At 50.7% G+C, this 25,949-nt stretch overlaps 1 protein-coding gene across 11 annotated transcripts in view; it reads right to left on the bottom strand.

Annotated features, from left to right (window-relative positions):
* The window catches only part of LOC116946841 (kinesin-like protein KIF1A), a 115,438-nt gene that overhangs the window by 31,264 nt on the left and 58,225 nt on the right, over positions 1 to 25,949 (bottom strand). For 6 of the 11 annotated variants that reach the window (XM_076070214.1, XM_076070217.1, XM_076070215.1 and 3 more), the window contains exons 7-24: positions 25,492 to 25,603; positions 24,972 to 25,049; positions 24,377 to 24,442; positions 22,225 to 22,242; positions 21,485 to 21,563; positions 20,893 to 20,971; positions 19,896 to 20,038; positions 18,561 to 18,599; positions 17,364 to 17,647; positions 16,748 to 16,827; positions 15,941 to 16,016; positions 13,886 to 13,965; positions 12,968 to 13,074; positions 12,636 to 12,719; positions 11,918 to 12,098; positions 11,392 to 11,464; positions 3,007 to 3,106; positions 26 to 174 (exon numbers count right to left, since the gene is read on the bottom strand). In XM_076070214.1, the coding sequence (XP_075926329.1) occupies positions 26 to 174; positions 3,007 to 3,106; positions 11,392 to 11,464; positions 11,918 to 12,098; positions 12,636 to 12,719; positions 12,968 to 13,074; positions 13,886 to 13,965; positions 15,941 to 16,016; positions 16,748 to 16,827; positions 17,364 to 17,647; positions 18,561 to 18,599; positions 19,896 to 20,038; positions 20,893 to 20,971; positions 21,485 to 21,563; positions 22,225 to 22,242; positions 24,377 to 24,442; positions 24,972 to 25,049; positions 25,492 to 25,603 (1,828 nt within the window). The remainder of the gene's footprint in view (positions 1 to 25; positions 175 to 3,006; positions 3,107 to 11,391; positions 11,465 to 11,917; positions 12,099 to 12,635; positions 12,720 to 12,967; positions 13,075 to 13,885; positions 13,966 to 15,940; positions 16,017 to 16,747; positions 16,828 to 17,363; positions 17,648 to 18,560; positions 18,600 to 19,895; positions 20,039 to 20,892; positions 20,972 to 21,484; positions 21,564 to 22,224; positions 22,243 to 24,376; positions 24,443 to 24,971; positions 25,050 to 25,491; positions 25,604 to 25,949) is intronic. The other 5 variants (XM_076070220.1, XM_076070223.1, XM_076070219.1 and 2 more) reach the window with 4 other exon arrangements.

Genomic DNA, 25,949 nt, shown 5'->3' with positions numbered 1-25,949 from the left:
GTGGGCATCATCCATCTCGACGTACCCTCTTCCTCAACTCCACGCTGATGGCGTTGGCCTCCTTGAGGAAGATGGCGTTCCCCCAAAGTTGGTCGCGCAGGGATGTGAACTGGTGGTACTTCCACTTGCGGAAGGCCCACAGCGCCAGGTTGAACTCGCCCTCCGTCCATTGAGCTGCCGACACAATGGCGCCACGGAGGGAAAACGCGCGTACGCACACATACGTTTACATAACAGGCACTGCTGCGGATTTAGAAAGCACACGATCCGCCAACGTTAGAATCCTGCTGCTGTCAAATCTAGGGTGGAGCACCCAGTTCCTCGCTCACTGCACTTGACAGCATTCAAAGCAGCAGTCAGGGTGATCGATGATCCAGAACTGACCACTTCACTCTAGTCACTCACTTAGCGGCAGTCAGTCGCCTCCTTATCACTCTTATATCACTACTACTACTACCCTAGTGACTGTTCCTGTGAGCCATCGCTCTACCAGACTGACTGTCTATACCATGTTAAACCACCACACCACAGGTCACAACAACGTTTACCCACCCACCGACCCACCCACTCACCACACCGCAGATCACAGCAACGTTCACCCACCCACCGACCCACCCACTCACCACACCGCAGGTCAAAACAACGGTCACTCACCCACCGACCCACCCACTCACCACACCGCAGGTCACAGCACTGCTCTTTCTGCTTCTTCCCTCGCATTGATCCACTTTAGAATTCCATCTCTTCAACTTTTCCCAAACTCTTATAATAACCTTTCTCCATTCAAAACATGTGTTAATACTTATCTATTACAACTTAGATAGTGCTTTTTGTTGCTGGCTGCCTGACATATTGGGACTTTGGGCCTGTGGGCCTATGCTCGGCAGCTGTGTTGAAAAAAAAATTGTAATGCAGGCACCATATATTCTGGCAATTCATGCACATACAGACACAAATTCACACAATCAGACATGCACACACAGACTGCTGGGGCAAGTGCTGTTGATCCAGCATAGGCACACAATGGTCGGCCGCCTCTGTCTCCCAGTGCTTTTGTTTACACACCACACCAGGTACTTATTTAAGGCTGAGTTGGCCTTGGGGAGGCCCAGCACTGGTTGAGATATTTGCCACTGTTATGGGCCCTGAGTGAGAATCAAACTCGGGTCACCGAGTTCACAGTGCAGCACTAATCACCGCTCCCCGTATATGCCCACACACAAGAAAAAACTATTTTATGCGAGTAAGAGAAGGAACTAATTAAGCTCACGGTTTCACATTCCATAAAAAAATGCAATTGTTTTTCAAAATTCTTTATAAAAGCCTAACTTGGCTTGTTGTTTTCCTGATGAATATTCTCATAAAAATTATTTAATCGTAACCTTCCCTTGTTTATGCAACTGCTTGTCTTGAATTGAATCACGTTTTTAATTTATGCTATTCTATTTTATCTTGCCATTGTAATTTTCCCGTGCGTTACTTTGAAGCGATTCTCCACTCAAGACGCGATGAAAGAAAATCATCATCGTTAATCCATCAGCAGGCTGTACTTGAGTCCGAGAAACCAGACATGGACTAAGTTGCCTCCTCAAACTGGATTAAGGAGCAGACACTGGACTCGGTGAATGTCTGAAAGGTCACGGAAGGCCGCGGGCACAAACACAAAGCACGGAGAGGAAAATGTAGCAACTCGGAGGATGAACGTCATTAAAGAGGCACAACCATAAATTATTTTGCGCCTGGCATATGCAGCCTTGGCTGCTTTGTTTTCCCGAGGGACCTTATGCCTACATCTCCTCCCAATTCGCTTGGGCGTGGGAGGAAACGGGAGGCAAGCGTCCGAGTTTGGGGGAAGCAGAGAACGGGCTCCAGAAAACGAGGCACATGCAGGGATTTACTGGAAACGCTCCGGGAATTTTCGACGGAACAGAGCCCGCGGGAAGCGAGTCATGTGCACCTGCACGATGCCAACGGGAATCCGAACACCGCAACACCGTTGTGGGAAAATAATAAAACGACACGCGATTTCTGAGATATATAAATTCGGGGACATCAACATATAGCCAACGTGAAGCGAACGTAATGATCTCGCCACGTGTCGTTAAGTTCCTCGACCACCCAATACAGCCAACAAAATAAAAAAGTTGCGTGTACACAGCGTTTAACAACGCACAAGGTAATACTCTCTGGCTGTCACAAATCTGGCTGTCGCCTCATGAAGCTAGTTGTAATTACTGACGAAACGTCGTACTCAGATTGTAATATTGTGGCTTGGCTATCCGACACACACGTGTGTGCTGTACTAGTAACAAATTGGCACGTTCTCTTTGCGTCACAAACCTTACTAATTGGCTGTCGGGTGGTGGCGGGTTTAACGACACATTATATTTACACGATCTAATGCAAAAAACCTGTATTAAGGTAATACTGTTTTGCCTCACTACTGAGTTAACGAACAACTCTCACAACCTAGATTTTGAAATTCAATTATGAATCATAGTATTGGCTGTGAAAACCTATATCTCACTGAAGCAGAGGGAGGGGAAGACATTTGAAGGGGAAGATGAGAGGAAGCAGGTACTTGGATCGTTGTGTAAATCAACTGAACACAAATCATTTGTTTCCCCAGAAAAGCCTCACCGAGTCTCAAGATGCTTTTTTATGGTCCTGCTAAGTTTTGCAGTAAAGTTTGACAATTGCTCTTTGCCAATTAAGTACTTTTTCAGTGTCATTTTTAAAATATGGACCACTATTGCAAACACACAATGGCCTACTCTTCTTTGAATGATGTCACATTGTGAATCAGCCGGTGCGTAGTATTACTTTAATATACCTGCAGTAATACCCAGGGCAGCCTGCCGGATTCAAACCGTGAATTTTACCAACAAGCGGCAAATGAGCTACCGCTGGGCCCAGCGCCACCAGGGCGGTGCTCCCCGTGAGGCTACCAGAGGAAAGTAACTCGTGGCTTTGCGTCGCGCCGCCGCAGAGGGGCGGCTCACTCACCTTCGTCCTCCGCGTCGTCGTCCTCGTCGTCGACGCGGGGATCCCCGGTCAGGTGCGTGTCCACCTGCCGCTGCAGCGCAAGCAGGCGGTTCTCGTATTCCTGACGCCATCCGTGCAGCGTGCGTACGAAAATACACCACAGGCGTAAAACATCCGCCACGGGCGCAGGGTGGGCGGCACGGAGCGAGAACAGGCGGCGCACGTCACCGGTGCTGCCACCTGCGCTGCCGTCCATGGGTTCGACCGTCACCGTCATCCGTGCGGCGCGGCCTGCTCGGCCTGGCATTGCCACCGTGGTTTGGCGACGTGGCACTTCCGAGGGAATGACTCACCCCAATGAGCATGACAAAGCAAATTTGTTGAAGCTCAAATGGCTCTTTTATAGGATTCCATCAGGTGATGTGCCTAACCAGGAAATTAGTTCCAATCTGGGTATCGTTGGCAAAGAACATACGTGTGGGTGTGTGTGTGTAGCAAGTGATGTCGAACGGAAGGTTTTGGAGCTGTTGCTTGAGTGAGAAACCGACACCTGTAGAAATGAACACACTGCGCGCTCGCCTCTCGTGCCTGCTCAGTTTATTTAACCCCAGCTCAACACGCGACGGTGGTCGCAGCGCCACCCTCACTCCCTCCCACGGAGACGACGCACAAACCATGCACGCTGGCACGGGCAGACGGGGGGCGGAGAATGGGGGGGCGGCACGAGCGGATGGGAACGATGCATTGTGGGGGGCAATGGACCCCACATATTTCTCCTTCGTTCCCCTCTGAAATTGGGAAACTCTTCTTAAGTGTGGGATGGTGACCCTGTAACAGGCCACCAGTGGTGATTCTGTTGAGGGGTCAGGGGGGACGATGTACCCCCAATATTAAGAGCAGCGCTACCCCATTGCCCCCACCCCCTCCATATTGAGAGGCAATTCCACTGGGTGGCGGCTTGAGGGACACGCAATCTCGAGGTAAAGATCAGTCATCATGGCCAAAGCCACTGATGCCATCGCTTCCTTCCTTCTGTTAGAGACCACACCAAATACACATTTTCCCCCTGACAAACTTTATTGAGGGCGATATTGGCACGGAAAATAAAGATTGACCTCCAAGATCGGCTCCCTATACGCGAACAGAGGGACACCCACTGCCCCCCCCCCACCCATATTAGATGCCCCCTGTTGGTGCCTCCCCAGATTAACGCATCATAGACTCGCCACTGCACGCCACGGCAACACACGGGGAAGACGTGCCACGGGGGGCACCACACAGAGAGGGGGGTTCCAGAAAGTTACGCACGCCGAACACCACAGACCACAGAAAACAACATGATAGTCACGGCGCATGACGACGGTAACCGTGACTACAGCGCCACACAACAGTCCTGGGAGTGTCATGGAGATCTCCTTTGCATTTCCTGGATGATAAAACAAAATCTTTCCTGTCTTGTTTATTCCATTTTAGTTGTTTCTGAAATTTTAAAATGTCGCATTTCATTCGCTAACGATCGCGGTTAGGCATTACAAAATACAAAACTCTGTGTATCGTCTCCTTTGTTTATAGGTCGGATCCCAAAATACCTAACGAGTCAAGAGGTTAGTGTTTAATGTTTCCTTCGTGTTCAGACTTACACTCAGCAGTCCGTCTCAACTGGACATCACTCCAGCACCGCACTCTGCTGCTCACCGCTGGGCACGATGGTTATCGCAAGCCCTGCCTCGCGCGCCCCTTGCCCCCATGCAAGTGGAGGGGCCGGATCACGCTTTTCCACAATTCATTCCCGACCCCACTCAACCGGTCAACATACCGCGCACACCTAACAATTCCGCTCCTTATGAACTGTAATGTTTAAATCGGATGTCATTTTCCCAGTGCACCTGGAAGGGACAAGGCCTTGATTTGGGAGTGGCAAGGGTGCCTGCCCAGGGCGTTCAGTGGACCGTCCAGGATTTGAGGTCCATGTCGACTCTTGCTTGCACATTCCCCAATACTCTCAAAGCACAATCGCGCTAAGCTATAAAAACAACAAATAACAATCGTCATCTGCAACTCCCGCCGTCAATTCACGCCGCAGAAAAATATTGCAGTCGTTTGCGCGTTTATAATTCAGCTCACACTCTGAAATGAAAAGTAAAAAAAAAGTAAAACTGTTATGCCCCACCTAGTTAAAATCTAAAATGTGATTCATCAGCAAATGAAGCTGACAAAAAGCACTACAGCAAAGATTGTCTTCACTCTCAACGCGTTCGCAAGTGCATTCTGTGTCGCCTTTTGCCTGGCACTACCGCTACACAAACCATCCACAAGGCAGCCCCCCCATTGACCTCACTGCAGCCCTTAGGTGACTTCACGCTCAGTGCCACTACGGACCGAACGATGCGCACGGCTTACAGGAGGCCAACTGTGCGGCATTTTTATTTACTCGTGTCACCATCCACAGCCAACGCCTCGTGGAAACATGATCAACAATCCCCTGCAGCTCATCATAGAGTTGTACAGCATTTGGGGCAATCTGGCTGTATGTACCGTGCATACAAACACACACAGTACATATGTGTATATACACAATTCACAATCTTGTTCTTGAGGCCAAGCTGTCTGTAAATGGGTCCGTGAATGATATCCCACATGGAGGTGCGGCTTCTTTAGTTGGCAAAGTTCAACGAGGTGGCCTGGCCAAGTTCTAGTCTTGCAGCGCCCTCCTGCTAAACGACACAAGGCTTGCCGATCTGCTCTCGCCGCCCGACGACTGCCCACTTGGCACGATGAATCGATGTGCACTGCTACCCATCGGTGAGCAGACGCCCACCGCTAGCGGCCCCATGGGCCCTCAATGCGTTACGGTCAGAGAGTATAAAGTTATAGTGCATCAGTTTTAGAAACCGTAGATCAGGAAAGGCACATGGATCTTGTGAAACCGAGAAATGTTTGCCAATCCCCAAAATATTTTTGCAACTCAAACTTAAACATGTTTACACAGGTCGAACAATTTATGATAAATATATTTATAATCTTTTTTTTCAGTATTGTAAAACAACAGTTTCTCAACTGTTTTTCCTTCCTACTCATTTAGTTTTGTCCACTTGTATACCAAGATTGTAAAAATTCCATGAACATGACAGAAGTCTAAGTTCATTGAAAGCATTACCCAGGGCCCTGCTTCCCAGAAAAGCCCCAGCAGCACAGCTTAGAGGGCTCTCACCGCGGCCCCGAGGCAAGATGAGCCGCCCCAGTCTGCACCGACCTCCCAGGAGTAAACCTCAGGACCAAGGGGGCTGGCGACGACCACCAAGACCCGGTGCCGAGTAAGGACCCAGGGCAACGTCCGCTCGTCTCCACGAGCGCGGGACAAACCAGGGCAGAGAGTGGCACGCGCTTACATGAGCGCCAGTGCAGTCAGGGCCACCGCGGCGACGCCAAAACCTGCAAGGTTTTGGCTTCCGTGCATCAGAGGGCGGTTGCTCGTTCGCCCGTGATCGCCGGGCGTTAAAGGCGACCGTGTTGCTCGCCGCGTCTTACGGCGCCGGCGCGGTTGGACCGGCAGAGGTACAGTACGGCACGCGACGTGCATTGAGGTAGGAGTGTCCCTCCTAGTACCTGTGTACAAGAGACGGCGCGATGCAATCAAAGCAACTCGCCTGCACGTTTCCACTTCAACGAGCATTACCTGGGGTACTTTATAATAAAAAAAGAAATATGCAGCTGTAATACTGGTAAACCTACTGTGTTGTGTATTGTGCAAGTCTACGAAATGCTTCTAAGTGACTGCAAACGCATCGTTGTCAGCCCAGGCTTGGTGCAGTCGTGTTGTTGCTGTCGTTGTCATCATTGTTCATTTGGCTTTCGCTTATTTTGGCAGCAAACACTGTGCAGAGCGTGCCAGACCCTCCTCCCCATTGTGCAAACAAATATGGCATCCTTCCTGAACATGAAACAAAAGCAAAATACTTAAGCTAAATCCAAAACATTTGTCTTGTTCTCAAGCTCTCTCATCTTCTTTCTCCTCCCTCCTCCACATCATCTGCCTTCTCTTCTTCCTCCTCCTGCACCGCCAGATGCTCATCAACCCCAACACGGCATCCTAGACGTCCGTTTCACGTGACACCTTCAGGTCTGGCGACGAGTACTGCCGGCGCATGCGTGGCGGCGTGGCATATGCGCCGTGGGGGACGAACGGCCTCGCGGGGCCCCCATTGCGAGGGGGGTAGCGCGCCGTCACTGCCGCCGGGGACTCGTTGTCCGACAAGTAGCCACACTCATAGCGGGGGCGGGGCGCATGCCAGGCCTGCGCGTGATGGTGCTGCTTCTGCTGCTGCTTGTACGGTGGCGGCGGCGGAGGGGGGAAGTGTGGGTTCAAAAAGTCGATGGTGAAATCCCCGCTGTTCCAGGAGCGCCGGTGCTGCTGGTGCGAGCGGTTGCTAGTGCGACCGGCGAAGGAGTTTCTACGCCACGGCACCTGGTTCGGGTGGTGATGCTGGTGCTGCGGTATGTTCGGTTGGTGCGGCACCAAGTTCTGGTACGGGTTAAAGGGCCTCTCCAACTGGTTGTAACCGTAGCCCCCTCTAGGGTGGATGTGGCTCTGGTGGGGCTGGTGGTGCTGGTAGCCCCGGTGGTAGGGGCGCCAGGCCTGCTGGTGGAACTGCTGATGCCTCTGCTGGCCGTGTGGCCGCTCCGCCGGCGGATCCGCCGCATCGCCCCCCGCCTCCTTGGTGCCATCCTCAGTTTCTTTCTCGTCCTCATTCTCCTTCTCCGTTGTTTTGCCATAGCCTTTCTCTTCCATCCCCGCGGTCCACGACCGGCGTTGCTGGTGGCCGCTCCGGAACGGGAAGCGCAGCTTGTGGTTGTAGGGTGGGATGAAGCGGCCGTGCATCACGTAGTCTGGGGCGCCGCTCACGCTTCCACTGCCGCTGCTGCTGCCGCTACCGCTGCCGGCGGTGGTCACCGGCCCGGTACTACTCTGTCCCTGCTGCGCACGCCGCAGTTTCTTCGCAATCTGCTGCTGCTGAAGGTTCTGCAGACGTTGCTGCTCCTGCTGCAGCCACCGCAGGCGGCCGCGTCTGAAGCCCGGGTCCTCTTCCATGAGCTTCACGATCCTCTCCTCGCGGCTCAGGCTGTCCTCACCGTCCTTTCCGTCGCCGTCATTTCCCTTCTCGTCCTCGACGGCCCCCAGGATCAGCTTGGCAATCTTCATGAGCTCCCGCTCCACCTTCTGCACGCCGTCGTCGTCGTCTTGCGCGCCGTCGTCATCGCCCCGGTCGTTATAGTCGTCTTCATCCCCGTCGTCCCCATTCTCGGACGGGTCCAGGCCGGGCAGCACCTTCTCCATCTTGATCATGCGGTCCCTCAGCCGCCGGATCTCCTCGTCCTTCATGTTGTTCTGCTGCTTCACCTCCTGCAGGATATCCGACAGCTTCGTGATGTGCACCTTCAGGTCGTCCACGTCGCCCGGTGGGCGCACCACGCCGCCATTACCGCCGCCGGGCACGGCCACGCCGCCCGTGCCGGGCTCGGGGTCCTCGATCTTGTCGTCGCTAACGCCGACGGTGTCCCAGACGTCGCGGGCGACAGCGCGCCACGTGTCCTTCTCGTTGGGGTCCTTCTTGCCGTACATCCGGCAGAGCTCCTTCATCTTGACGATGGCCATGGCCTCGATCTCCTGGCGCGTGTGCCGGAAGTCGTTAAGCGCCACCTCGTAGCAGATCTCCTTGACCGCCTGGATCTTGAGGTCGGACATGGTGACCCACTTGGGGTCCTTGGAGATGCGGCGCCGCTGCGGGATCTGGTAGACGCGTAGCGGCTCGCGCCGCTTGCCGCTACTGGGGAGGCCGCACTTGCGCACGATGGTCTGCAGCTTGCTGGCCGGGAGCTTCTCGCGCAAGGACGTGATGAGGCGCCAGCTCTCCTCGCACGAGCGCTTGTCCGAGTCGTCGCCGCTGTCGGAGTCTCCATCCTTGCGGCGCACGGAGTCGCGCGCGGGGCGTTATGTCCGTTGGGCATCACGTTGAAATCGTTTGGAGGGTTCGCAATTGTTTTTGTTTCAGTGTTTTTACGTCATAATTAATTTTATGTTTATAGGACGGTTTTTGTTTGGGAGAGGGCCATATGGTAGAGGGGGATGAAATGGCCCACCACCGACACCACAACACACACACAAAAAGAAAATTAAGTCAAAGAAATAACAAATAAAAAGAAACAAAAAAACTATCACAAACAAAATCACACACGCACCAAACATAAGTTGAGATTTTGAATAATAATGCGGTTGGTGCAACAAAACGTAAATTAAATGACTCGATAAAAACTCTAATGAGTGGTGGCCACGTCCCAAAGCAATTTAAACGATCGGCAGGCTCAAAGCAGGTGTGCGAGACGACCATGTGGGGCGTGAGTGAGATAGGCGGGGAGACTGTTAGAGAGACAGTGGAGAGGAGGAGAGGCAGCTGCCACAGGATGTGAGCGAAGGTTGCAGCCGGCAACAGGATTCACCGCGGCACTGACGTTCGTGACACTGGGCGGCAGCCACCACCCCCCCCCAAGCCCCAGCCAAGACCAGGGCACAGCACTGGCAGCAAGCACGTTAGTTTTGTTATGGTGCAGTACGCGGCAGGAGACACGGAAGTGTGAGTGGGGAAATTTTTTATTTTTTTAATTAAAACAAACAACCCAAGGCATGGCCGGGCTCAGGGTTGGCTGTGAGCCGAAGTGAGCCGGCTCGGAGCAATGCTTAACTCGAGTCGGCTCTGAGCATGGTACGAGCCACGCTCAGGAATCCCCCGAGTTGAACCATGCCTGAGCAGCTTTACTCAGGCATCTTGGGAAGCAGCTGAGCGGTTTGAGTCCGAGCGTTAAGAAGCTGAACCAGAGCCGAGCCGCGAGTCAGAATGCGACCCTTAGTGCCCATCATTAATGTCGAACTTAATCGAAGCAAACAAGTGATAATCATGGTCGAGTGACGAAGAGTACATAATTTATTCCTTGCTTTTACAAATGAGCAGTATGACATGTTTCCATGGTTACATATGCTCTGTTCGCTTTAACAACACGCACACCACATGGCGTGTAAAATGCTCTCATCGTTTAGAGATTTGATTTAAAGTATGTTGAAAGGCAATGTTGCCTCTGTAGAAACGATGTTGAATGCACATCTAGTTGACGCACAGTGTGAACAGTAATAATATACTAATTTAACACATTTTGTACTTCGTATAAAATGTTAAAACTGCTAAGTTTACTGGTATTCTTGCTATTAAGCTTGTTTATCCAGGAATTTCAAGACTTTTTCGGAGGTTGCTATGTGTAATCCCATTTAAGTAATTTGCAGGTTCTTTTTCAGCATTGGGATGTTTGCCCGCGACCAGCTACACTGTATTATTTTAGCTATGGAATGAAACCAGAGAACGTAGAGAAAACCCATGCAGAGCAGGGAGTCGAACCCAGAAACGTCTTGCTTTATTTTAGCCAGTGAGGCCGTTTCCACAGGCAATGGAAACTGGGCTCCACCAGCACAGTGCCAGCACCAGGGTCTTGGCGCAGTGTCACCACGGTCCATTTGGGCAGCCGAGTGGTCTAGCAACCAAGTCGGCACATTTTCCACTGACCATGAAAACAAGACATCAGGCTGTCACCGGCTCATTCACTGCCAACATAATTGGCAAAATGAGTAAAAATCAAGCAGGGCAAGTGGAAGTGGACAGATTGTGAATGCCAAGTGCCTTGTTAGGCCGTGTGCTCATCGCAAATTGACAGCACCGCCGGCTCACTTACAGACACCGCAAGCAATGAGACGCAAGCACCAAGAGCGTAACCCGTCCACGCACTCGCAGGGCAATGCACCACGCAACTCAGACTTAGCAGGTTATGAAAGCAAGCACAGGATTTGGTCAGTGACATTCCATTAAAATCTGCGAGGGAAAAATTGTCTCAGCACACATGCGTCGCCTTCAATAAAAATGTGCGGAGGTTTGTTGTGGTGGCTCAGGTTTTGCATTTTCATATACATATTTTTTTTAAACTAAGTACTACGGTTGGTTTTAATTTAGCGTAATTCACACACACCACTTACATAGCGCCTTGTAGAATAGTCGTGCATGCACTGATACAGTGTTCCGATGAAGGCCAGCACGGCACACACAGATAGGGTGGTGTGGCCGATATCACACCTGGCTGACTTTGCCTAGGGCTGATGTTCATACAACTGTACCAGGTACTCATTTTAAACAGTCAGATTCAGATACCACATGCCACTAATGGAATTCCATGGGCCGGAACTGAACCCAGGCACTTGGGATTGGAGCGCAGTGTGCCAAGCACTCCACCACTGCTCCCCATCCACACCCACACACACATATACACATCCAAACACGCGTGCATTGTATAAAAAAAAAGGTGGGCACTCACAAGTCTTTGCTGCTCCAAGAGAAGATCAGCCTCCTCCTTCTCCCGCTTGTACTGAAGCTCCATCTCCTGCAGCCTGGACACAGCAGCGTGCAAAACAGCACAGCGGCATTAGCGCTGGGACCTGCCCTGCGTCAGTGTGAAACACTCTTAAACCAATGGGACATCGGCCCTGACACCCGCCCTGCGTCAGTGTGAAACACTCTTAAACCACAGCAGCATCGGCCCTGACAACTGCCCTGCAGTGGCTGTGTCAGGAACACGTGGCACCAAGGTGGTAACGCTCATGCAAGTGGCCCAACGGCTCAGTGCACCGGTGCGCTCTCTTTGGGCACTCGCGTCGAGGTTCACGGTTCACTTCCGGCAGCCACGAACAACACCGATTTCCTGCACAAATGAGCATCGCAAGGCACTGGTTGTCGTTTGTCATCTACAGCCAAGCCAAAAGTGGCAATTGTACATCCCTATGGCAGGGGCAAGTCTATCCATAGGACAACGGCTGCTGACTTGCCCGCAAATTAGCACTCACCGCTTCTCCATCTCCTGCTTCATGTCGATGCCCTGCTTCTCCAGGAGCTCGCGCTGGGCAAACGACCAATCAACGGGCTCACACGGCGTCTCGGCTGAAGGGGTGCGCTCCCTCTCGGCGCGTGCCTGCTCCGGGTGGTTGAAGCGGAACACATGGCTCTTGCCCAAGATCAGCCGAGTTCCTGTAGCAGCAGCAACAACAACATTGTTGTTATTGTTATTACGCTGAGTTCACCCAGGAAAGCTTCACCGCTTCAAGACAATTGTGAAACCAATTGAGTATTTTGCAGGTAAATTTCAGGTATCCGAATCTTTAGCCAATACCAGTTACACTGTGTGGTTTTATTTTTATCTATGAGGGAAAACTAGAGAGAAAACAAACTCCACACAGAGAGGCACCCCAGTCAGGAATCGAACCCTGAACCTTCTGACTTGTGAGGCATGAACATCACCACTGTGCCACCATGCTGCCCAAAATGAGTTTAAAATTCAAAGATCATTCCTGAGTTCATCGAGGATGGAATGGTGGCACAAGGCTGCAATCCAGCACTTTACCGACAAGGGTTGGTGGATCAGTCTCCTCTCGAGTGCAAACATAACACGCAGTGTGTCACCTCTGTCATGGTTTGTTGATCCGCAATCAATAACAAAAACAACCATTGCTTTATTTTCTCCAAAATCAGAACTATAGATTCCTGATTGAAAAATCTCAGGCTCACCCGAGCGCAGCACCATGGGCTCAGTGACATTCTTCCCATTGACGTACGTCTCCGCGCCCTCATACGGCTCCATCGTCACTACCACTGCAACGGGAGAACCACAAACATCGTCACCATCAACACGGCCACCACCATCATCGTCAACATCACCGCGGCCACCACCACCAACATCGTCACCGCGGCCACCGCCATCAAAATCAATAATCACCATCACCACCATCATCATCATGATCAACATGACCGCCACCACCTTCAACACCATCTATATCACGGCCACCATCCTCAGCATCCCGTGCACACCACAGCGACCGCGAGTGATCGGAGCGGCTCACCTTCACCCGTGTTCTTGGTCTCGCTGCGGAAGATGCAGTGCTCCTCGCGGATATTGGGCCCGCTCAGCACGATGTCCTGCCGGTTCTCGGCGCTGTCGCGGCCCACCCTGCGCACGCGCACAGCCCCGCGCGGGTACCCGCATTATCGGTTTCCCCACCGTGAATCTCGGCGACTCCGGCACGAGATGCAGGAAGTCGTGCGCGACACCACATTTGGTGCCGAGCGTGCAAGTGACATCGTATTAGTGATGTCACTTCTGGGATCAAAAACAAAACTTTTTTGTTGATGCAAATTTGACCAGAGCATTACGTGGCCTAACCTGAAAATCAACTATGAATGAGTTATATGCATGCACAGATACCGTGACGGTTTCATTGCCATCCACAAACATGTGAATCATTTGGTGGGACCCCAGGGTCCCGCAAAAATCAGGTCAATAATTATTATTTTTCAGTCCGCCCACTCGTGATCCCGACAGCAACGCGCCGCCCGCCCAGACTCACGCCAACAAGCGCCAGCAGCCGGCGATCAACACGATGGGCGCCACCCCACCGGCCAAACGCAAGCCCGGGCGTCCGCCACAGTCGCGCGTGGCGACAACGCCCTCCGGTCAGCCATCGATCCTCAGCTTCTTTGCCAAGGCGAGCCCGCCCCCCAGGCAGTGAATTTAACGTGTTTATGTAATTTTTCACCTTTTTACGAAACTTAGTGCCCTGAGTAGCTCTCGACGAGGCCAATCGATTGACACTAGTTTTGTTGTCGGTAAGGCAAGACTCGTGTCGCTACGCGGTTTTTCCCACCCCGGGGCAGTGATGGGACCCCGGGGTCCCGCCAATTGCTTAATATGTCCATGGAGGAAATTAACCGATCGCTTTATTAACGATTATGATAGTAGCACTCTGAAATTCCGCACTCACCTTGTGATCCCGTCTTTAATGTAGTACAGGAGGCACTCTGACATCAGCGGGTCCTCGTTAAGGTTCACGAGATGTGGGGTCTGCCGGGCGGGTGTTGGAGGAACAGGGCACGGCGGCAGTGGCGGCGGCGTCAGTGTCAGTACGCGCAGCGTTGTCTGTCTCTACGCTCCCCTGCGCCTCTTTACCAAGCACCGCGGTCGCAGAGCTAGTTTACGATTCTGACAAGGCCACCCCCATCCCATCGGTCTATCGATTATGGAGCTTTAACAACACACAGAGGTGCGCTGCTCACACAGCAGGAAGGCACAACTCCCATCCTGCGTGTCATGTGATCACGACATTGCATGTACAATGCTCTCATCGTTTACAGAAAGTTTATGTATACTCTGCATAAACAATGTTTAAAACATTTATACATAGTCAACACAGGCACAACTCCCATCATGTATGTCATCTGATCACCGCATTGCACGTACAATTCTGTCAGCCTTAACCAAACCACCAGCTCAAGAATTAAACGTGTGGCTGCATTGTTGTTTAGGCCACCGTCTGTTTCCGGCCTGCGCTCCATGTTCTGGTGCAATAGGTTTCTTATCATTTACACACCGCGTTGGGTTTAAATAAGAGTCACGAGTGACATTCTGCAACTGACATGGCATTGACTCGCAGTGACACATAGGGCTCCTGGCATGCTATGCATTAAATTGCCACAAAGGAGGTTGTGGCTGATGTGGTTGTGCATGCCAAAGGGAACACCAGAGCACTGCACGGCACGCAAGTTAGAGGTGACACTCAGACATATCGAGGAGAGAGGGCTCCATCATGGGAGTGGGGAAGGCTTAAAGACACCTCTTGTGAAAGTGCCTTCCTCTCAAGAATTCAGGGCCCTGGTACGTGGCATTAGTTGGTTCGGGTCAGTTCTCCACTTTGCGTTGTCTACTCCGGGAAGCATTCAACAGTCGGCTGAGTAACAGGAGAGGTCAGACAATGACCCTGATTGATGACATTACAGTCCAAATAGTTCCCCTTTACCACACTCCCTTGCTACAAGCCTTGCAGACAGTATTTTGTCATATGTATCCATTTCATGTTTATGTTCTGCATATACAATAATGGATATAAAAATGGGGCCTTCATAATAAGGCTGCACCAGATTGAGATACAAATCAAATAACAACGGATGGGATTTTGAGCTCGATGATTCTCTTGAGAAGCGGGTTCCAAATGATGCCACTGTGACCTTGGCAGGTGCTGCTCGCACGGAAAGGAGTCAGACTCAATTGTACAACTCTGGCCGGACTCATTGTCCATTGCAGACCAAATGCACAGTGCTGGCGAGCACACGCTCACCAACAGTGTGCTGCTGTCAGTACCAGGGCCCCTAGGCAGGAAGGGAACACAGAGCTCAGCATTGGGGGTAAATAATCTAGTTTGCAGATCTGAGGGAAAAAGGACAGATTGATGCTCACAAAGGGTTAAGCAAGAGGAACATTTTACAAGTAAACCTTCAGCACACTAACAAAAATCGCTTTAGCAACCAACCTTTTTAGGGGAAAATACCCCAACGGGGTCCGTAAACAGCTGGCACGGTCTCCCAGTGAAAAGCTGTCACAGGTAGTTTGGTTTGTTTGGCACATGGATTTGCAAGCATTTTCAGCATTAGGAGGGTTACAAGAGAAAATTGGGATGAAACGAAAAATAAATGTGAGATTAGTTAAAAGTTAATTGACAGAAAGCATACAATTGCGCAACACAAACATTGAAGCACAGTGCATCGCAACACCGCTGCAGGCTTTTGTTAATGCAAGCGGTATTCCCTCCTGCGACGTGGCACACTGTCACAAAACAAACGTCTCCAGCAACTAATAATGTCGAAGGCAAAACAGTACCAATTGAAACTCACTCACACAAATGTGCAAAGTCAACCAATGAAACCAGCAGCACCAAAAGCAATGCAGCAGAAGGCGTAGCGCGATAATCTAAACTCCACGGCAGTTATTGCAACGTAACGGTAGCCCCGTGACCATGGAACTTAGTGCAGAACGAAGGAATCACCTTCTTGGGAGAGAAGACTCCGAGCGTGCCACCGTCCTCGCGGATAGCCACCCCCATCTCCGCTAGCAGGGCCTCCCTGGAGCCGTAAACCGAAGTTGAAACAATCGCATAACACCAACCACGACAACAACATTACATTTACATAGTCCCCTGGACACGCATCCCCCGCTTGTTATAGAGGTTCGCTGTTCGAATCTAGCAGGCCGTCCTGGTTATTACTGCGTTGCGTATTAACCATACAATTCTACATGATGTTTGAACTAAGTAGGCCATTTGAACTAAGTAGGCCATTGTATGTCAGCGTCGTAGTCCAAATTTGTCAAGTTTTTTAAATTACCTGCAAACTATTAAATTTGGATAACACAAAGCAACATCGCCCCCGACTGTAACTACCACAGACACCCTTGCATGATAAGAATGGAGAAAATACCAAATTAACTTAATTGTTATTGTGATGACATATCTGTCAACCCATTCAGTTTACCCATATTCTTGTATAGGGAAATTGAGTTTTCAGGTCCATACAGCGTACAGCTGTTTCAATACGGGCAAAAATAGTTTTTGTCTATTTGTTTGTATTTCTCCCTTGTGATGTGACTTTGTAGAATGAACGTTGAGATTTATAAAGGGCACAGGGTGACCAATAATGTCTGTAATAAGGTAGGCACTGATAAGGGGTTAACAGGTATGTGATGATTATATTGCCTTTCAGGATCAGGACAGTGCACACACAAGTCTACTTCATGGTAGCCTTGTCACTGGGAAACAGGAGTCCTAACACGCAGGCAAGCAGCGAAGAGCACGCACCTCTCGCTCTTGATAGCCTCCGTCCGTTTTAGTTTTTCTTCCCAAGTCACGTTCAGCTCAGCGATGATCTTCTCCGTTTCCTGTGAAGAACAAAACAAGCCGGTGGGGAAGGAAGTGTAAAACGGCTCCATCAGAGCTCAGCGACCAAACGCATCTCCCGTGGTGGCAGTGAAGGTGGTGCCACAGACTGAGTTGAGGTGTAGGAGGTGGTGTAATGCTCCATACACGATGCATCCCCTGCCGATAAGAAGACAACACCTGTCCAGGTGTGGCTAAAGTGAGAGAATTTGGCTCAACTCAACCTCTCAAGACAAATCAATTGATGATAAATGCCTTGTGGAAGTCAACATCGGTCGTCCTATTGAGGAGCCGACGTTCACCATGGTAATGTGGAATTTCCACTGGCTCATGGAGACAAGGGGCACCGGCCCATCGCTCAAATGGGCGGGGAGACAATGCGACCGGAACTCAAACACGGGGACGCTTCCGTCAAACCAAAACGACACGCCAGCCTACAGCTCACCCGTGGCGCCGCAAACTTGCGATCCGGCCACGCCACCGCCATCTCCCGGACGGCGGAGGCCGCGGGCACCGCGTGCGCCGCGTACTCGCTCACCTTTAGCCTCTCGATGGCCTCCTCGCTGCCCGGCGCAGACATGATGCGCTCCTGCAGGGTGGCGGCCGTCACCGCGGCGGCGTTGGCGATGTTGACGAGACCGGGCCCGCCGATGCCCAACTGCCCGCACAGCATGAGCGGGGAATTGGTGGAGGCGGCCAAGGAGGCGAGGGCAGTCGTGGCTGGGGAGAGAGCATCAGGGCGGTCACTGTCGGCGGCGCTAGCGTCGCCCGCGTCGCCCGCCACCTGCCCCTCGGTGTTATTGTTCTCAACGTCTTTCATGTCTGCCTCGGTCCGGGTTGGGGGGGGGTGGAGACGGGATGAGGGAGGGCGGAGAAAAGGAAAAAATGGGAGGGGAGGAAAAAAGGAAGGGAGAAGAAAAAAAAGTACGTGAGAAAGGAGTTTGTAAAAATATGATTTTAACTGCAGAGTAAATAAAAGCAATCAAAATTTTTAAATGTGGGTTGAGTACATTGGCATTACTTTCACACGATGAGTTAATGTGAGTCTAAGGGATTCTCACATTAATCAACAATGATTACTAGCACACAGGAAGTCGGCTTGTGGATTTGGATAGCCTATAAAAGTTCTTATAATTTGTGAAAACCGGATGGGGTTTTGGTTCTTTAAGCGTATCCAAAGTTACATCAGCTGCTTGTTTTATGGCAAAAATCAAACAAAGAGCCAGAGGAGTTAAGGGGTAACAGTTGGGCAAACATGAAAGGCAAACAATAACGTGGCGGCATAACACCCCGCGCGAGAGCTTATCCACCATGAGTGCGATTTCAAGCAACATTTACTGCAACATTAGTGCCAGTTCAACAACAACGCGAGCTGATGGCCGTGCACAGGGAGCAAACCTTGAACCAGAACAGGGCGAGAAGGGTGTAGGGACAGCAGGTGGTAAGTGGGGAGTCAAAGCAGGCCACACGCACGTGTGTCACAAACTCGGGCCTGGGTCAGGGGCTCTCCAACCAAACCACCGCGATCCGACACGCCGCAGCTCTCCGCATCCGGGCCACATGCCGCCTGATGCCCAACGGGCGTACGGGATGCGCTAGGTTTGGCGGGCGCGAGGAGCCATGCGTGGACCGGGTCTGCGAGGGCCCGTGTTGGCAAACCACCGAACTAGGCCGTGAGGCGGTGTGAACGAGGCAATGGGGAAGCGGGTTTGGGGGGGAAGCCGGCGATACACACATTTGGGTCCGCTTCCAATGTACGCGCACTCGGGGTCAACTGAGGGGCGGCATGAGACGGAGAGGACAGAGAGGGCACAGTCAGAAAGTCAAGGCAACAACCGCACACCACCGCGCCACCTGCACATCACCCAGCACACGACTAACTACCAACACACCACCACACGACCCAGCGCACCACAGCATCACTTGCTGCATCAACCGACAACCCACACCACTGCCCAACCAAACAAATGATCTGCACACCACCACACCCATACATCTGGAACGCAGCCCTAAATAAAGTACATCTGTGAGAGACGCCTGCTGTTCACACCATGCAGGTGAAAATAATGACAGTTCAGTAATAAGTTAGTTGCATTGGGGGTGGTCACAATGAACCCCCACCTCTCTCTGACAGAGGGGAAAGACAAAGCAGATCAGAGCTTCTGAAAGCTCTGGTCTTCACGAACTAGCGCGGTCCAGTTTTTAGTTACAGCCAGTCCTCCTTTCACACAGATATGCCACATGCAGTGCTTGCAAATGCAGATGGGTGAGTGGGTGTGGATGCTTGACCGGAATGGAATCCAACGAATGGAGTTTGCGAACTGTTACGGTATACAACAGCTGAAGAGACAAACAGAACAGATTCACAATCGATTAAGGCCGGTTTATGACCGCAAGCTGGCTCTGTACATGTGCACCACATTTACATTAGAAAAGTAATAAATACAATTAATAATGTGCGCATATTTCGTGAATCGGAAGCAATGTTCGATCGTGAACTACAATAAAGCTCAGCGCAATTTGTCGCCTCAACCTCAGTGCAATGAATGATTTTCTAAAATTGTTCTTATTCCTCAAATTGTTTCCATGTTGCGACACGCACGGTGAAAGAGGGGGGGTGATAAATGACGGTGCAGAGCAGACGCCAGACACGGCGCCGCGTGCGAGATTATATCTCGTGGCATTGCACGCACAAGTGCCAAGGAGACTAACTGAAATATGCCAACCCCCCCCTCCCGGCCACCCGCCCCCCCGGCTCTCACATCATCATCTTCTGCCTTTATTGTTGGGTAAATAAAGAGGGGCCACGTTGGGTCACTGCACCACGCTTATCATTATGGGATAGCCACGAGGCCCAGCCGAGGGCGTTCACCACCTTTGCAGTTCGCATCCGGCAGGTCACCTTGGTTAATTCTGCCAATAGTGGAAAGTCCACATTTCTATGGCGGGGATAGTCTCTCCACGGAAGACAGTAGTAAGGGATTTTCAAGCCGGTGCCATTGGCACCATCGCTGGGGTTTTAACGAGCGAGTGTTGGCGCGTTGCGGAACGCAGGCGAGAAGCCACTCACGGTCGACGATGTCGCCTAGGCCCTGGGACAGCAGCAGCTCCTTGAGCCGCGCCACCTCCTCCTTGAGCTCGCGGATGAGTCGCGCGTTAGGATCCTCGTTGATCACCGCATTGCACTTGATCTGCTTGGCTCGGTCTGCGTACCTGCGCACACGCAAGGGTGCCGGCGTTCACTGTCACCTCCGCTTCGTTCCCACTTTCCCATTAGAGAAGCCTCAGTGGGGAGGAGTGGTGTTGTTGTTTTTATGCAATTTATGAGCACAGGCCCAAAGGCCCAAAATGATGAGTGGCCAAAAAACATCAAGGATGGTGTGACGAGGTAGGGCAGCAGTGGGTTGAGAAGTTTAGCGGACCAACTCACTCAACGTCACTCCTTAAGGGAAAGCAAGAATGTGGACTCTAAACAAAAGACGTTTAATTGAGCAAAACTAACGGGGTTACATGGACAGATGCTGCATTACTATTTGGCGTTGTTTCATTGATGAAAATTAAATCTTACATTCAAGATATATGTATAGATTCGTGTATATAAAAAAACAATGTGTTACAATTCATCTTCATTGCATTTGACTAGGGTCGTTAACACCTGTGGTCAATAAAGATTCTGCAATTACAACGGACGTTGAGCAAATCTCAACTGTATCCAACTGTGACTGCACGTGAATCAAATCATGGCCCCAAACTGTCATCATAGACGAGTGGTCAATTGCTACTCGCTAGTTTCTCAAAGGAGAAGCCACCTCCTCCTTCAGAGCCACAGACACCCTCGTAAAAATGGAGCCAGATAAGGTCTGGCACGAACTCCTGACCCCTCTCGTCGACTCGCGACCGCTCAGTGCATGGAAGCGGTGCCGGCATGGGGGGAGCAGCAAGCTACCCAGCCCAGTGCTCCGCGTCCGGCTCGGGGCAGCCTCCCCCACTGCCTCGGGGCCGGTCGATGGGACGCATTTGGTGGCACGAAGGGAGGAGGGGGCACAGCTGGGCCGCGCTGCCGCTACCTCAATGTGCTGAGCGTCTCGTCGTAGTTGATGTCGGCCGGGCTGAGCGCTGCCACCATGGCCGTGCGGGAATTCCCTCCTGCGCAAAGGATCAATTGAGTAAAACCAATTTTTTTTTATCATACATTTATTAGCAACCGCGTCTCATTCTCGGGGTTTAATGTACAGCCAGGGAGTCAGATACAGATTGTTACTGATATTGTCGTTCAGCTTCTTTACCCAGGAAAGCCTCACTGAGTCTCAAGAAACTTTATCAGGTCGGTCCTGCCATGTGTTTGCAGTAGAGAGTGATGTTGCTGCTATGTGTGATCCCAATTGAGTAATTTGAAGGTATTTTTTTGCATTGGGATATTTGGCCAATGCCATTAAAATTATACGGTATTGTAGCTGTGGGAGGAAACTCATGCCGGACAGGGGGAAAACATGAATGCCAGACAGAAAGGACGCCCGAAACAGGAATCAAATCCAGGCCCTTCTTGCTGTGGGGTACAAGTGTCAACTCTGCACCACTACCCTGCCGCCCGAGGCAATGAAGCGTGCTTGTGGCAACGGTGTGGCGAGAAGAAGCGTCTTACGAACGCGCCCCACTCACCCAGGTTCTCTCTCAAAAGCCAGGTGAGCACTGAGTCCCGGTAAGGGATGAAGTCCATCTTTTTCTTTTTCTTGCTTTGCTGTGGCAAAATAAGCATCGGCGAAGATAAATCAACACGAGCAGCCAAGCGACACCATGTAAAACAGGACATCATCATGTGACCACCTCAAACGTACGACCGCGGCATTAGCATGCGTTCCTCCAATCGGCAGCATTCTTCAGAGAAGAACTCCATATGTGTTTATCTTTTAAAATAACGTGGATTATCTTGTCTACTTGAATTCATTGCTAATTTTAGGATGTTGCGTGCCTTAGTTTCTCTCTCTGAGCCTCAGGCACTTCCAATGAACACTGAGAATGACAAGCATTAAAAAAAGTTCAAGCAAGCGTTTCCAGATTAAGTCAAGGTGCGGAATGCAATAACTGTGTCAAAATAAGTATATTTGCTTACTCAAAAATTATCACTGCAGTTGGTTGGTACAAAATCTCATCGCCATCAGAATGTTAACGTGACCAGTGGGGTCAACGTAATGGTGCTCCGTACCGGCGCTTCTCAGAAGGGGTCCCCCCTCCTATCTCTACTCTGCGGTGTCTCCGTAGAGAGGAACCGGCAGCGGTCGTGAGCGGCAAGACGTAAGAGATTCATACGGGGAATTCTACATTTACATTTCGATCGCTGACCGTTAAAAGATAAACAAACAGGACAGGTCTGCGGACTGGCAGGCAGGGCTTTGTGGTACCTTGATTGGTCCAGAATCCTAAGCGAGGGAGGCCGTGTGTGAAGCAAGCAAAAACACAAAAGCCAGTTACTCAGTTCATCAATTCATCTGGGCGGTGACAGCAAGAGCAGCCTCCAAACACCACCGAGGCACCAACATTAAAAACTTCTAGATTTAAAGCTTTCGTGAATGCAAGGATCCATACTCTTTGGTTCTATTCGGTAGAATCACGTAGGTAAAAAATAAAACAACAAAAATCACGACGTTTCGGCCACAACACAAGCGGCCTTCATCAGGTGAAGGGACCAGACTGTCTCGAGGACAGCGCTGGAGTGAAACAAAGCCACGCTCAGACCGCGACCTTTAAGCTGTGTGCAAGGAAACAAGGTACCTTGACAAAGGAATTTGCATAAAAATTAGCATTTGATTGGCCGACTTAGCATGATGAACGGTGTAGAGGTGGTGTACATGCGGGTGAACATGCCGGTTGGCGAGGGGGAGTTTACCTATTGATGGTGTGAAAAGGGAATTTTTAAGAGCTGCGAAAGTTTGGGGTACCACTACTTGAAAAATATACTGTACTATTGAAAATTAGTTTAATGTTTGGTTCGATTTAGAACATCTTTCCAATGGTTGCTTAATTTGAAACCATCTTCTCGGTTGAAATTGTGTCTGTGTTTATAGATCTGAATTGCCTCGTGAACAAATCTCTGATAAAAATCCGTGGGTTTGCAAAGAACCTTGGTATCGGAGAAAATTATATCGTGATCACCCACAGTGTTGTAACAGTGATCAGCTACAGCAGAAGAATTCGTTCTGCCGTGTTTCAAATCTGATTTGTGCTCACGAATTCGGTCAGAGACATGTCGCTTTGTCTCCCCGATATAGCAATCACCGCAGGTACAACTCAATTTGTAAACCCTGGGGTACTGTAAGTCAGGAATGACATCCTACACGGATGGGATCAGATCACGAATTTTGTGTACTGTATTGAACCGGACCTGGATCTTGTCTTTGTTTAGAATTTTGGAAATCTTTTAGTAACGCCTGCTATATATGGTAGTGTGATGGTTTTGACCGAAGTATCAAGTGGTTGTTTCTGTATGGAGGGAGAAACAGCTTGGCGGATGGTATGGTCAGAGTATCCATTCCTTTTGAGGGCCAGGTGTACATGTTTTAATTCACTGGTAAACATTAAAAACGTCATCGCACAAATGTCATTCATACAAAAAAACCCAGCACACAATAACAAGGTAAAAAAATACAGGGATGGGTCTGTTGAGAGAGGAGTAAGATGAAAATAAAGCTTTGGTTGGGTGGTATTGTGTTAGAGCATTGGTTCGGAAAACGTGGGGCATTGCTCCCCGATAGTCTTTAGACTGCGGCATAGATTCTGTGCAAGAGAAAATATGCATGTGCGTATTGAAGGTGAGCACCTTGGTGACAAAAATATGAAAACACAACTTGGAACACAGGCCTTACCAACACAAAACACACTAATGCACAACACTAGAGGTGTGGACATGTGATCTCCCTGTGTAATGTGGCTGAGTTGTGTTTATTGGGCAAGTGGAGAGGGGGGGATGGTACATCAGTCGTCTTGATTTGGGGGGCCACCATTCCAAAACGTTTTTAAACCGCTGTCTTAAAAGAAAATCCCACTTGGGATCCTTTCTGCTTGTCATCCATTGCATGATTGATAAAAAGATTACCACTTTAGGGGAAGTGAACAATGGTTGTCTATAGGAACACTGGAAACTATCCACCATAGCCATTTGGAATTTCTACCACGGACCGACAGGCACCACTAGAGATGGATGAGTGCTGCCCCAAAGCTGGTTTTATCAGAATTATCTTCATTATTATTGTGATAAAGCACGATCACGCGAGTCTTCTGAGTAGGGGGCGATGTTGCTATATGTAACCCTCAATCGAGGAATTTGCGGTGTCATTTTTCAAATTTGGACCGAATCGCCAGCACACAATGGCCGACTCGTTTCAAATGACGTCGGGGGATTGTTACGGTCTGCTGTGAAGCAGAGGGCACATTGTTGTTTGAAGATGCCCGCAGCATTTACCAGAGAAGGCAGTAGCAACATCGGTGGCAACAACGCACGAAACCTTAGCCTGGCAAGCGCAGGCCTGATCGGCATCAAAGAAGCTCCTCACTCACCACTTCGGCCAGGGCGGAGATCACCTTGCCCAGCGTGGTGAGAGACTTGTTAATGTTTGCGCCTTCCTGTGTGCGGCAAGGCATCGGACGGGTGAGCAGAAACACGAGACAACCACGAACACTTGCACTGTGGGCTTGCTGATTATTATTTATAATTATTATTTCAAGACTTTTTTACCCAGAAATCTCAGGACTCTTTTTCAGGAGGGTCCTGTCAAGTTTGCACAGGAGGGAACCATGTTGTTGCTGTGTGTAATGCCATCTAAGTAATGTACAGGTCATCGTTCAGCAGTGGGATGTTTGGCCAATACGAGTTACATTGTATGTATAAGTTTAGCTCTGGGAGAAAACCGTGAAGCCCAAAGGCAACCCAGGCAGAACAGGGGCAGAACGTACAAACCCCACAAAGGCACCCCAGTAGGAAATCGTCCCCAGGGCCTCCTTGCTGTGAGGCATGAGTGTTACCACTCTGCTGCCACCGCCACCACCCTGCCTAAGATGAGCACTGTAGAAGGTTGAGCTACCAGGCAGGCGGTGCAGGAGGCGCCGTGTGCCGAGAAGGGCAGGAACACGCAGGGGCCGGGGTCTCTCTCACCTTGAGCCGAGTTCCCTTGGCTCCCGTGGAGTCGGCCCGCTCACTCCCCGCCAGGTCCACCAGGCTGATCTTGCTGACCTGCGCACATGAAACAAAATCATCGCTCGCGGCGCCGTGTAGAACAGAAGCCACAAAATAAAACACGCGCACAGCATCCAAAAATATGCACAGACACATAAGAGCACATGCCTATAAAAACCAAGACGTGCACGTATACGTGGACATGCAAATTGACACACTCAAGAAAACTTATAAGCAAACACGCGTGTGAACACGCACAAACGAACACAAATGTAGACGCTCACGCAAATTTGCGCGTGTTCCAGTGTGCACCTGGCCTGGTACAGGCGCCATGATCACATCACTTAGTGGTAAACGGCAGTTGTGTTGGCTGTATCTTCGCTGTGTGCTCGTTAACAGGCGTTCACTCAAGTTAAAAGTGATGCACGGAAGGATCTTTGTCTCTAGAGCCGTGCGTGGGTGCAATTGCTCATGGGTGCAGCCTTGCGTGGGCTCTCACCTTCTCGGTGCACAGGTCGGTCTCCACGTCGTGCCGCTTCTGCGTGAAGATGATGGTGAAGACGGCATGCGAACGGCTACTGGTCTCGTTCATGTTGGTGGCGGCGACAGTTCTGCAGGGGAGGCAGACGCCATGTTCAGTCCCCGCCCCCCCGTCGAACCCAGCCTTCCCACCCGGCACATAACACGCCATTCATTAATTCATATCTGTCATTCCAGATTAATTCGGCATGGATAGTCACACAAACGCAAATCGTTTAAGTGATGACCTTTAAACGCCTTTAATTAATTCTGCTCACGTTATTTCATTATTTAATCTGGTTCGTATCGTGACGTTTTTCTGTAGAGGGATTGTGGAGAAGCTGCCCCTACATACCCTCGATGATACCACGTGTACGGAGATACAAACACGTGTGACCTGCACCTAACATGGATGCCATGCCGCCTTCTCCGCTGGCC

The sequence above is a fragment of the Petromyzon marinus genome, chromosome 28 (genome assembly GCF_048934315.1).
Source record: "Petromyzon marinus isolate PM22_M1 ecotype Great Lakes invasive population chromosome 28, UKy_Petmar_22M1.pri1.0, whole genome shotgun sequence".
Taxonomy (NCBI): domain Eukaryota; kingdom Metazoa; phylum Chordata; class Hyperoartia; order Petromyzontiformes; family Petromyzontidae; genus Petromyzon; species Petromyzon marinus.
Note: the sequence above shows the minus strand (reverse complement) of the source record. Positions and strands in the feature narration are given on the sequence as shown.